General features: G+C 40.3%; 1 protein-coding gene across 1 annotated transcript in view; it reads right to left on the bottom strand.

Moving 5' to 3' along the window:
- Positions 1–364: 364 nt before the first annotated feature.
- PER3 (period circadian regulator 3) overlaps positions 365–13,109 on the bottom strand; it is a 40,969-nt gene continuing 28,224 nt past the window's right edge. Inside the window, exons 20-22 of the mRNA XM_029962360.1 lie at positions 5,001–5,048; positions 4,346–4,488; positions 365–2,153 (exon numbers count right to left, since the gene is read on the bottom strand). Coding sequence (XP_029818220.1) covers positions 2,117–2,153; positions 4,346–4,488; positions 5,001–5,048 — 228 coding nt within the window. The 3' untranslated portion in view covers positions 365–2,116. The remainder of the gene's footprint in view (positions 2,154–4,345; positions 4,489–5,000; positions 5,049–13,109) is intronic.

A 13,109-nucleotide genomic window follows, 5' to 3' on the forward strand; every position in this document is an offset into this window, starting at 1 on the left:
GAGTGTTCCTCAAAAAGCGATGCTGAATGCACGTGCAAGGACGGGTATCGCTGCAGTGACGACGGCTGCACCCACTGCGACCGAGGCTGTGGTGTGGGCCAAGAGAGCACCGGGAACGGTAAGGTTACCTTCCCCCACCAGCTGAAAGCCCCTGTGCTTACTGCACTAGACACGCTTACTGCACAGTCTCTTGAATACTGTAGAAGCAGCTGGAGTAAAGACCTCGCAAGATAAAACGTGCTGCTGCTGCTGAACAGTACGCATGGAGTGCGGAGCAAGCACAGCAGTGGAGAAACCCACCAAACTCTGAGCCTTACTGTGGCTCAAATCCTGCACCAGTTAGTTTACTTGGCATGACAGCTCCTTTGTCACTGGCATGAGGAAGACCAAGCTGTGAACTCCCGACTTAGACGTGGTTTGTGGCATCTTGTGCCAAAATAACCTGGCTTTGTAGCTGAGTACTGTACTGGTCCGTGGCTCACAGGGAAAGACTTATCTTACATACTCAGAGCAGCTTATGAAATAGTAATTATGTGAATGTTGATTACAGTCATTGTACAAGCAGGCAAAAATAACGTTTCACATGTTGTGTTTTAAATGTTTATCTTGTACAAATTTACCTGTCCTTGTCTGTTGAAGGTTGCCAGACTTGCCAATATGGAACTTTTAATGATCAGCCCAATGGCTCCTGTAAAAACTGGACAAAGTATGTAATCTAAATGCTACAGCTATTACACTTTACTGGATTTTTTTTCTGTAGCTTTTTTTCTTTTCCCTGTTCTGCTGTAAATGTCTTTCAGGTGCTCTACAAACCAGATCCTGGAGCCTGGAACTGCAGAAAAAGATGTCATTTGCAAACATGCTTCAGTTAATCCCACTTTAGTCACTACTCTACCTACCACATCGCTTGCAATTCCATTTTCTATCACTGGGCCAGGTGAGTCATTGTACAATGCTGCTTATAGAGCTAAAGAATTGTGACCTACTTTGAAACATACGTTCACTTTCCATTTAAAGCAAGAGTCCTTTCTTCTATGCATTTCTAGTGTTGCAGACTTAGCTAGAAGAAGAGTGGGAGACAAAGTTGTCGGCTAATTCAAGGGCAGTAGAATTTTTTTCTGTTAAAACTCTTAAGAGAATGTTGTTTAATTCCTAGGGAAGGATCTCCAGACAGACATTATCAGGATTTTTCTCACCGTAGCTGGGCTGTTGTGCATAGTGTTCCTGCTACCTTTGTGCATATGCTTCGGTGTCTGGCAGAAAAAGAAACTACACGCTGTCTTCAAAAAAAGTAAGATAAATGCACTCTTCAGTTTTCTTTGTGAAACTAGAGAGAAGTCAGGAATCCAGGTTAATTGTCTTTTAAAGAAAGTTGCAATAGCTTCGGTTTTTTTGGCCTTGTAAGTCAGAAACAACTGAAGGGAAAACAGTTTTGGAATTTTTATTGCAGAAGGCACTTACTTAACTGTGGGTGTTCTGTAAACTGCTTTCTTATCCCTTCAAGTGAAGTATTCATGGGAGGTGAAAAAGCTCACCTGAGCCTTGCTGATCCTGTCAAGGGTCAGTTCAGTTTATTACTTTCAAGTACCATCCTTGGCATCTGTGGCTATAACACTTTCGAGTGCTCTCTGCTTAGAAACAGTACGCATGGCCTGGAGTGAGTGCCTTGGAGCTCTGACTGTGGTAGAAGAGGAGATATCAGTCAGGATGTGCTGCTACACAGGTGCAGAGGCAGCCTGAATCCAACACTGCCCTCTGAGAGCTAATAAACGCTGAGGAAGCTCAAGAGTTCAGCAAAAAGATGGAGTGTAATTGCATTCAATGTAGTTTGTAGTTGGCTTGTTTGGTTTTCTGAGGGACGTTCAGGTTCGAGATCAGGAGGAATTTCTTCATAAAATGGGTTGTTAAAGATTGGAAGGGGCTGCCCAGGGAGGTGGTGTAGTCACTGTCACTGGAGGTGTTCAAGAAACAACTGGACAAAAAACACAGTGCCATGGTCTAGTTGACAATGTGGTGTTCAGTCAGAGATTGGACTCAATGATCTCAGGGGTCTTTTCCAACCTAGTTGTTTCTGTGATTCTTTTCTTTTTCTTCAGTGCATATCACACCTGAACAGTCAATTCAGGAAGATGACACCTGCAGCTGCCGCTTTCCTGAGGAAGAACAAGGTGAATATCAGGACCGTGGCAAATCCACAGAATTCAGAGATTTTTTGGTGAACTAGAAATTGAACTGTCCAAGTCAACCACATTTGAATTTTCTTTTGGAATACAGAACAAGAACCTGTTTATGTAAATAGAGAGGTTATCAGAATCTGAGTGTCAGAGTCCCAAATAGCCCAGCCACTGAGAAAAAAGTATACCTTTTCCATCTCTTAAAAAAATAAAAATAAATAAAAAATATCTAGTTTGCTGACTTTCTTTCTCTAGGGCTAAGAATCATTCTAAGAAGTGGTTCTTGATCTACATTAGAAATACAGCACTTAAAAGCTCTAATGGAAGGGCAGAATGGCTTTCTGGTCCCTCATTAATGGTGCCTGAGCTACAATTTACATGCAGTCCAAAAGTATTTTATGCTAAAAAGGCGATCTGTAGCACATAGTAGAGGCACAGGTGACACGGTCTCTTACCATTACCAGCCCTCCTCCTGTGTCTAGAGCTGAGCTCCTCCCAGAATTTGGCACACCCTCTCATATATGTCAGGGAGAGGAAGCCATAAAAATCTAGAGCTGTGAAGTGTTCCATTGCTTGCATCTGCTGTTGTGTTACACTGATTGGCTTAAGGGAGGCAGTGGAAACACTGAGAAGCTGTGGTTGACTTGATCTTAGAAATAGCTGTTACCGAGCAGCTGGACTGCACCACCTTCAGCCCTACATCATTCAGCTTTGATCTTTTAGGTGATGTAAACTTTACCTATGTTGCAGCTCTACATGTGATAACTTTCTGGTACTATTTTTGTAACTGAGGTTGGAAAGATTTTAACATCAGATGCTATCTGTCTCTCTGATCAATTACTGTTACTTTGGTCTTGAGAAAAAAATGTTTGAGTCATGGCATTTGCAACACCATTTTTAACCTTTTACAAACCCCAAGTATTTTATTTCTTCAGTAAATGTTATTAAAAAAATAGAATGAAAACCCACCAATATGTCACGTAAAGGGTGGTTTCCTCTCTGTGTGATTTCAGCACAAGGGAACACTGTTCTTGCATTTGTACACAGGCAGATAGTGACAGAACAAAGGGGAATGGTTTTAAACTAAAGGAGGAGAGATTTAGATAAGATATTAGGAAGAAATTCCTCCCTGTGAGGGTGGTGAGGCCCTGGCACAGGTTGCCTGGAGAAGCTGGGGCTACCCCTGGATCCCTGGAAGTGTCCAAGGACAGGTTGGATGAGGCTTGGAGCAACCTGGTCTAGTGGAAGGTGTCCCTGCACCTGGCAAGGGGTGAGACTGGATGAGCTTTAAGGTCCCTTCCAGCCCAAACCACTCTGTGATTCCATGAAAACTCTTTGAGCTCTAAGTGTTGTCTGCTTTCTGTGCATGTCTCTTTTCTCCAGAGTCATTTAATTTATTATGTAGCATGCAAAAAGGAACTGGGAATGCCATGATGACTCTCAAGCAGCCTAGGTGGCCCAGGATGAGGTAACAGGCCAGATGCAAGCTTTTTGTGTTTCCATTTGTTTTTCTTGGAAGTCAGAAGGGGCTGCCTTTGCCAGACCATGCGTGGAGGCCCAGGTGATGTCAGGCAGAGTTCTGAAGGCATGGAAAAAGGAGACAAATTCTCTTTAAAGATTAGTAAAAGCAGGGGAGTCTGCTGCTTTTTTATTGCTTCCAGAACCAGCACCATTTCCTGGCATAGTTAGTAGTGGCATCAGTAATTAAAACTGTATTTGTCACACATCTTAGCTCCATAATTTCTTACAAGAGTTGCATGGCTAAAGCAAGTAAAAGGTTCATAGCAAAAGGTTTTCTGTTTCTCACTTTCCTTTCTTCTACAGGTGTTTCTGTGCCTGATAGTACTGGATGATAAATACTCAGAAACTGTAATGGCTCCTCTATAACATGTACACATCATATAATTTTTTAAAGCAGAATGTGATTTCTTATTTTCAGTCTTTCTATCAGATCCTTCATAGGATAGAAGCATAGTTTTCTCTGACAGTCATTCTGATACTAACACTGATGATATAAAAACCTTTGAGGAGATGGTCCATTCTGACGAGACGTAACACACAGGAAATAGTATTAAACACGCAACTTGTACCACTCCACTTGCATTTTAAATAGGTGACAAAAAGTTAAGGTAAATTTCATTATAAAATTATACAAAGTCTTATTTTATTACCTCAGTCCCTCTCTCAGCAATGAAAAAGCCTTCCCTGATACAGTGCTTTCTTCAGAGACTGTAAGAGAAGGCTCTCTGTTCCACAGGTTTTGTCTTAGCTGTGCATCAGGAACACATGGCTGAGGATCCTTCTGTCCCTGGAACTGGCATGAAAACAGCTGTTGGATACTAGAAATGCCCTCACTGTAAATAAGAACGTTTAATACCGTCTACAAAGAAAACGGAATTTCCCTCTAACATGCTTTTGGCAGGAGTTTGTTATGATATCACCTACTGTGTTCCCTTTCACCTTCTAGATCCTGGGTGCCTGCCAGTTCAAAGCATCAGACTATTCCTGCAATATTTTGAACCAAACTGGATTGTGCTTCAATGAAGCAAAACCACCAGCTGAGCACACACTGAAACTAAGGAAAATCTCTCCTGTTCTATTTGCATTAAGAAAATAAGTTTTATTTGATTTAGCAAGTGCAAAACCCCATACAAAGACACCTACTTCAATTTAAGGATGACTTATCATAGTGCATCTTAAAACTGTTACATCTACTCTCAGGCTACATAATCCAAACTGAAACAAGCCATTTAAAAACTGAAATAAAATATCTGCATTACCCACTTAAATCAGTTTTAAACCAAATCTAAGGTTAGTTTAGCTCACCTTTCTCCTGCACACAAGAATTTCAGCAGGTTTAGAACAAACACAGTTCTGGAAAAAAAGAGGAATGTGAGTGGAGAGGTGAAAGAGACAATTTGTCTTTAGTTACAACACTATAGACCTGAGAAACATTTACATTTAAATAAATCCTTCTAGTATTCACAACATTGATATTTTGATACTTTGCATTTAGAACAAGTATAAACCATTTAACCTGAAGAGAACACTATACAAGCCTGTAAGCAGGCAAAAAGACAAAAAGAAAAAACAAGGTATCACACTACTTTACTCAGTGCACCTTCATACAAATTTTAGAGAAACTTTGAAATAGAAAGTAAATGTGCATACATGCCTAAAGCAAAATTTACTGAAGTATCTAAAGCCTAATATATTTTTCTTATACTAGAATGGAAAATACAGTGACAGGTATATGAAAGGAGGGTGGGAAAAAACCATTCTTGACTTCAGAGGAGCTGCAACATTACTGCTCAGCACCATACTTGTCTTATCAAGCAACAATCTCATCAGAAGGGTAAAGAGATCCAAAAGCCCCACACTCCCCATTTACATTATCAGCTTTAGAGGCATCCTTAATAATACAGCATTTTGACTTGCTGTGGTACACCTCAGTAAGCATATTACCTTAGAGAAGTAGAGGTGTAAGCACAGGAAATGCTTAAGGGTTCCCTCAAACTTAGAAGTTCTAGTAAGAGAAAAGGAAGCTGCTATTCTTTCACATGAGAGTTAAAGAGTATAGGAATCTGAACAGGTGATCCACTGGATATGGCAGTAACATATTCTTTTGTCATTTCATCTCACTGTGCCCTCATCAGTAGGGCGGGCTATGATCACAATACTTCTCACATGGAATAGTGAAGCTGTAACATGTAACATTATGTACTTTTCAAGAATGCTTAAATATGCCTCAGGGAATTACAGAACAGGAAACAGATTTACTGTGCCGTGGCAGCACTAATAGCCGACCTTATATAACTTTCTGCACCTTTTTCCAGTCATTCCTAAAGACACCTAAAGAGATCATAATAGAAATAAAACATGAATATGGTGGCAGAAACAAGTAGTAAATGAAGATGGCTTTGGAGGCTTCCTGGATTATCCTGTTTCCACATATGGTGGTTGGCAATGGATTATTTCCTTCTAAGCATAAATCCTACTTGTCTTGTAGAGGATTTTTAGAAAAGCTACATGGATACTGGGATGGGATACTATCTTGTCTAGACTTTGTAAAAACTTACCCAGCTGAAAAGGCCAAGGATAGAGCTGAGCAGTTACTAACAGCCAGAAACACCTCCCCATCACCCTCTCCAACTTAAGGAAGGAGGATTGTCACAGGAACTAACGGAGAAATGGATGGAATGAGAGCAGGAATCATGGAATCATTAGGTTGGAAAAGACCTTTAAGACCATAAATGGCATCTAAAAGCTATTTAGAGGGTTGTTCTTTGCAAAGATCTGCAGCGTTTCTTCTCCTTCTCTTATACATCCTTCACCAGAATATAGTTCTTCTGAACATTACAGGAAAGGAGCTGCACAGCAGGAACATAAAGAGGAAATACAGGACTGTGCTAGAACAAGCTCACCAGATATATATCTTTTCTGTGTGATACAGGTCCTAATCCCACTCTGACAAGCACAGGTAGATTTTTCTTATTTTCAAATCTCTTCTGCAGACTCTGCTCAAAAGTAACCAGTTGGTACTGTCTGTTACAAGCCTTACTCGTAAAAGACGCATACAAAGCAAAGGAATAAGAGTATCCAACTAAATACAGACTGTTCTTCAGAACTTTCTTATAAATATGCCTCAGGACTTCTTGGAGGAAAGAGCATTTTGCTCCCATTACTTAGTTTCAGTGTAGCAGAAACATTCAACTTGCCAAATCAGAAGACAAAGATATGATATCTGCTTCCTTCACTTTTGTTAATTCCTGCTCCTGTTGGTCACTCCCATTCCCAGGGACAGCTTTCCTTCCAGTCAGAATCAGTCAATCATCACAGAGAAATCAGTTAATGCTTGCACTGGGAATTCTCTGATAAGCTGGAATTCAGCTCTTAAGCAGCAAAGGGAAGATTTTATGTGGCTGACTGCCAAGAAACACACATTCATTTCACTCATTTCTAAAATAACCTTGAAAGAACTGCTTTAAACCTACCCACTAAGACCTATGCCAACTTCCCCTGTTAAATACACGTATTTGCCCTGAAATGTGAATCACTGAGCCTGCAGAGATTCCATTTAATTAATAAAAACCTCTGATAGTGAAGGATTAAAGGGATTATGCAGTCACAAAGCAAAGTAAAAAAATTAAAAGTCTGCTTCTGTGCTCCATTCATTTACTGCCTACGCTAAGTGGACAGCTAAATGCCAACGATTATTAGCATTCCTCTTTAATTAGTCAGAAGCTCCTGCCCACACACTGAACTTCTATAGAACTACCTGAAATTTGTCCTCTGATACCAGCTGTGGATATTAGAGTGATAAGTGATCCTAAGCCTCTGTGGTAAAATCAAGAACATGTGTATGCCAAATGTGAAAAGCTTGACAGAAAAATAAAAAAAAGGCACAAAGACATGTCTGACAAAAATTGTCTTTTTCCATCCCCACTGTAGATTAAAGCCCTTATCCTCTAGCTTTTTTAGACAAGGAAAAGGGCATAGTCTTCAAAGATAGCAAAATCTAAGTTTCTAATAAAATGTTTGTAGCAAGAAACTAACGAGGCAGAGCACCATGCAATTAAGAGAGTATGAAGTATCTCAAGCAGGGAAATCTGGAAGATGCCTCTTTTGCCTTGTCTATCTCTTGAAATCTGCTGCTTTAGTATTTCTGCACTTCTTCACTTTGTGCTGGAAAAAGTACAAGACAACAGCCTGGCCTGCCCGTGCCATTATCCAAACTAGTAAAAAAAGAATCAGCAGGGTATGTCTTTTTGACATTAGTACTACCATTTTTTTAAAAGCTGCATGTGAAGCCTTAGGGGACAGAAATGTTGAAATTCCTTCATTTAAATCCTCAGCTGAACAGATACCTGTGTAGGCTGGCTCCAGGACAATAATTTCTTTGGAAAACCCCTCAATAATCTTCTTAAAAAATAATAAGTGGTCTAAGAAAAGAACAAGAATGAAAAATGTCATAGTATGCAGCAGTCATCTAGTCTGCAGCAGGATTGCCTTGACTCTGACTGGTCTGTTTTGCTTTGATCCACACAGATGTTTGTGTGGTCTTTAGTAAGCTGAGCCTCTGATACAGTTCCAAGGCCTACAAATGATGTTGACTCCTATCAGTGAGGCTATTCAAGAAAAAGCAATGCCTGAGGAATACATAGTATATACAAGTACATACTTCTTCCAGAGGAAAAAGTCTCTTGACCGTATTTAATCATTCTTAAAAAAAACAGGTGAGAGTCCTTTAGCTGAGAAACATGTATGCAAGAAGGGAACAGAGATAAAACCTTTCTCAGAAGAGAAAAATGAAAAAAAAACCAAACGTGACCAAACACAAACACACACCAACCAACCCCAAAAAACCCATACATACCGACCCCCACCAGACGCAACCACACAAACTGACCACCCGCCCTAAACACCACCCAAACACACCCCACACACGGACGCCCCCAAAATGAACCCAACCAAACACAACCGAGCCCACCAAACACACACCACCCCGAGGCCAACAACACACCCCCGACCCCCACACCCTGGGCTCCCCTCCCAGCCCTCCAGTTCCGCCACACCCGCGCGAGGCTCCGCAGCGCCCCCTGCCGGCGCGGAGCCACTTCCGGCGAGCTCTGAGGGTGCCCCGGGCCCGGCCGATATAAAATAAAAAAAATACAAAATACAGCCACCCACGAGTCAGTCCAGCCCTGTGCAGAAAACCCAACAGGAAAATATGTTCACCTGCCCCAGTTCTTTCCCAATAGTTCTCTGCTTCTACACTCCCCATGCCAGGAAGGACTGGCATGCCAATTTGGACTACTCTGGATTATTAAAAGGTCTCTAAAAATCCAGTATTTTCCCTTGAAAATGCCTCACAACAGAGTTTTCTGCGACAAAGAAACCCAAATCGGAAACTTTTGCCATTTCCAAGTGCAGCAGTGTTGCAGAAACATGTGCACCTACCAAGAAATGAGCCCAAGGCTCCCACCTGCTCTATGGGTGGGACTGGTGAAATGTGGAAGAAGGATCGACAGAGCTGATTAACAGCCTGTGCCTTTCATCAAGGCTGCTTTGTACTCCTTTCTGTGATTAGTGTGATGACCTGAAAAATTAAATAAAGATTTTATTCTGTTTTTATCCAGATCATAATTTCTTATTAGAGGCGAACGGATTATTTAGGATACCTTGGGATAGCGCTAGAAGGGTACAGAGAAAGTTCCAGCCTTGCTGCAGATGTGTTCCTTTCTTTCCTTACACTGTCTGCTCTCATAATTTCAGTTTTAAAAATAAACTATAATTGCGTAGTTAGTTCCATTACATTTTTTGTGAAAGAAACCTTATTTCAAGATCAGGTCTCTGCTCCTCTGTTTGTGGCTGTGTCATCCAGAATTCAATTCCCATAAGATATCAATGTGCTGGACTTCCAAGCTCCAGTCATGCCAGACTTACTTTCCTTCACATCAAACAGAGAGAAGCTTCAGTTTTGTAATTCTGTAGTGCTGAGAGGACAGGAGAATTAAGAACCAGTTTGTCAAGCTTCACTTGGAAAATACACCCTGACTACAGTGGGCCAGTCCAGCAGGACCAAAAAGCAAGAGGGTTCTCCCCCCTCAAACTGGTGGAACCTATACTACAGAGCAGCAGCGTTTTGGCAGCTGTGATCCTGTGCTCAAGAATTTTTAGACCACTTGCCAATTCTGTACCAAAATAAAATATATTCAGAAGGGCCTATGGACCTGCCATCTGCATTGCACAGACCTATGTGTTCAGGTACGCACGCACACTCACCTATGCACTTCAGCCCACCACAGAACAAGAAAATTTAAGTCGGAACCTCTCGCAGATGTTACCTAACATTGAAAGAAATTCAGAGGATAGAAATACCAAAATACGTCTATGAGGTTACAGAGAAATGTGTGACGTGCTACATCACAGTTCACACATAGTGAGCAGAAGAAGCATCTTCAAAAAGAAAGTTAACAGCAAGTGCCCAAGTATGGTTAGTTTTTTCCTTTGGTCAGCTTAGTCTCCAAACAGGCCATTTTCAGTAAACACTAAAATGCAGAGTATAAATAAGGCAATGCAAACTAGTTGTCAGGAAAAAAATCATCTTATTGCATATATGATCTCACAAGGTATCTATTTTGGTATGCAAAATAGATCTAATAATCATGTTATGAAGCTGAATAATCAGCTAAAATGTTAAATTTTAAGACAGTAAACTTCTTAGATGTTAATAAGGACAGCAGCGACAGCAAAGCAGAAACCCCCAAGCCCCTACATGCTAGACCCTACTAGAAAAGTAAATAGCAGTGCATATATTCTTTTCTCTCATACCAGCTGACATGTATAACTCATTGAAACAAGATGTTAAGTTAAAAATGCTAGTAAAATTCACGGAAGAGCTGGATATTTACACAATAACAAGCTCATCTGCAATTACAGTGTCAATACAAAATCATTTTACTGCACACCTCTCTTCTTGCAAGCTAAATTCAAGCCAAAAATCAGAAGTTATATCCTCTGAAAAAGTCCCTCATACAAATGCTACTGGTAACTCACACCTTTTCTGAAATTTCTGGTTTTGCCAACTGTCACAATACAATACTAATGTAACAGTTTGTGCTTACTTGCCATAAAGGACTTAAAACAGGGGAAAGAACTGTTGCATTACAGATTAGATTTCATCCTTGCTATTTTACAGAGAAGGTAGATAATTCTGGGGGGTGTTTTTGATTGGTTGCTTTTTTAAAAAAGTTTTCTTGCAACTTGTACTTCATGAGCCATCCATCATTTTAAACCAAGAGGAGTTATTTCTTCTGATAATGAAGGATAATCTTTTATGATGGGTTCATATACCGCTTAGAATTTTCTCAGTAATTTATCTGGACTACTATGTGCCTTGTTATTTTAAACTGAGGCTCTTAAAAGGAAGTCTATTAGCACAAATAAGAACTTTGAAAAGTTTTCCCACAAAATAGTAATTTTGGTAGAAACTAAATCAGTTTCTTGCAAATCAAATTCCCAGTTTTCACAGTGCAATTCACATTTACTTCCCTCACCCATGGATTCAGGGCCTTGTACCTTTGTTTGGTATGAGCTGTTTTTTTGCTTTGCATGATGACGTGTGCACTGTCCCCTGAAGGAAATGCCTTTGACATTTTGGTAGAGGAAAGAGTGTCTAAGTGACAACTTCAAATCTGAGTAAAGGCAATAAGCTGTGGGCAAGTTGCCCAACTTGAATATGACGCACTTCATGATGGCTCTAAGAGACTGAGTCTTCCTTGAGAAAAGACAAAGGACAGAAGTTGCTTGTGAAGAGTGCTTCATTAGCTTTCTTTGGAGGATGCTTAGAGTGAATATTGATAACATCATTGTCATTGATAGTTCACTGAAGGAGAAGCATTTGTACAGAGCATCCAGCACCAACAGTGAGATCATGCATCAAATCAGACCTAATTACTGTCTCCAGTTTTGGAATGAAGAGCTGCATGACTCAGATGAGGAGCAAGAACTCCTCTCTTGCTACTTATTTCTCTCTTAGGGAAGCACAGATAAAGAGAAGTATAAAATGTATTAGGTTAATTTTGTAAAGAAATTCTTTTGTCATCAATACTCAGTTCAGCAAAGAGAAATCCAGAGAAACAGGATCTGTAGTTCAGACACCTGCAGCATGTGTTCTGTAAGGCAAAACTAACCCTCTCTGTGCACATAGGGCAGTTTAGAAAAGTTTAGGCTGGCAGGACCTCTGTGGGACTGTGGCAGGATAGACCCACCCTGATAAGACCTAAAATCCAATCCAGCTATCAAGCAAGTTATCATGCAGGATCAACTGTTGGAGTCAGGGTGTTGTCTTGGTGTTAATTTCGCACCTCTCCCACACCCCAGTCTGCACTCAAATCAGAGCATTTGAACTTACATGGGGATGGTCAGGGCCTTGTCACGCTTAAGTTTTCAAATTCTGTCCCATTCCATCCTTGAAGCTATTCAAACCTGAATAGACACACTTCTGGACGAACTGTTTTGGCTGATCCTGCTTTGAGCAGGTGGATTAGACTGGATGATTTCCAGAGGTGCCTTCTGACCTCAACTGCTCTTTCAGAGGCCACTGTGTTTCTGGACAACCTGTTAACCATGCCCATTTGGGACGTGCTCTCTTTGAATTAGACCTGCAGCAAAAATACATCTGTTCTATATGACCAATGTAGCTAATTTGAAATTAGTCCTGGAAGCCACTGGATGTACAATATAAAAATTAATCTTCAACAGGAAATGTTAATAAAGGAAAAAGATGAGAAGCAGATAAGTTTACACCTTTTGCAACTTAAAACTATCACAAAATTCAGCATAGGGAAAGAACTTTAGTAATATTAGTTGGATTTCATAGTATTTTGAAGAGCATTTCAAGACAAAAACATTTGATTAGAGAAAAGTAACGAACCTTAATTTGTTATGAACAGGCATTATCTTCTCACCATCTAAAGGAAAGAAAACAGCCATAAACTTATTTTTTTTTAATTTTCAAGGCTCTGTACAGTTAGATATGACATTTCATAGAGAATGAAGATGAGGGACCAGTCCAGTCAGTCCTCGCTCTTTGATATGAAAAATGAAATTGTAAGTAGAGAAGACAAAATATGCTAGATGGAGGAAAATAAGCTTTAAAGTGATGAGATTACCTAAGGCAGTTACTGTATTAGCATTAAGTAAAAGCAAAAGGCAAACAGAAAAAACATTGCTATAACTCTCAGAATTAAATAGTTAGTTCCAACTGAAAGAGAAGTAAAATGGAAAAGGGTCTCCCAGTCTACGGATGGACCTGTGTTTAATATCAGCCAAAGTAGTTTATATGTACCAAGCAAGTCTCCAGATGGAAGTTGTACTTTCTTTGCCAAGACAGTTCTCTAGGGCAACATTGGATGAGGTCTTCTCAAATAA

This window comes from Manacus vitellinus, unplaced genomic scaffold (assembly GCF_001715985.3).
Source record: "Manacus vitellinus isolate BGI_N305 unplaced genomic scaffold, ASM171598v3 scaffold_46_pilon, whole genome shotgun sequence".
NCBI lineage: Eukaryota > Metazoa > Chordata > Aves > Passeriformes > Pipridae > Manacus > Manacus vitellinus.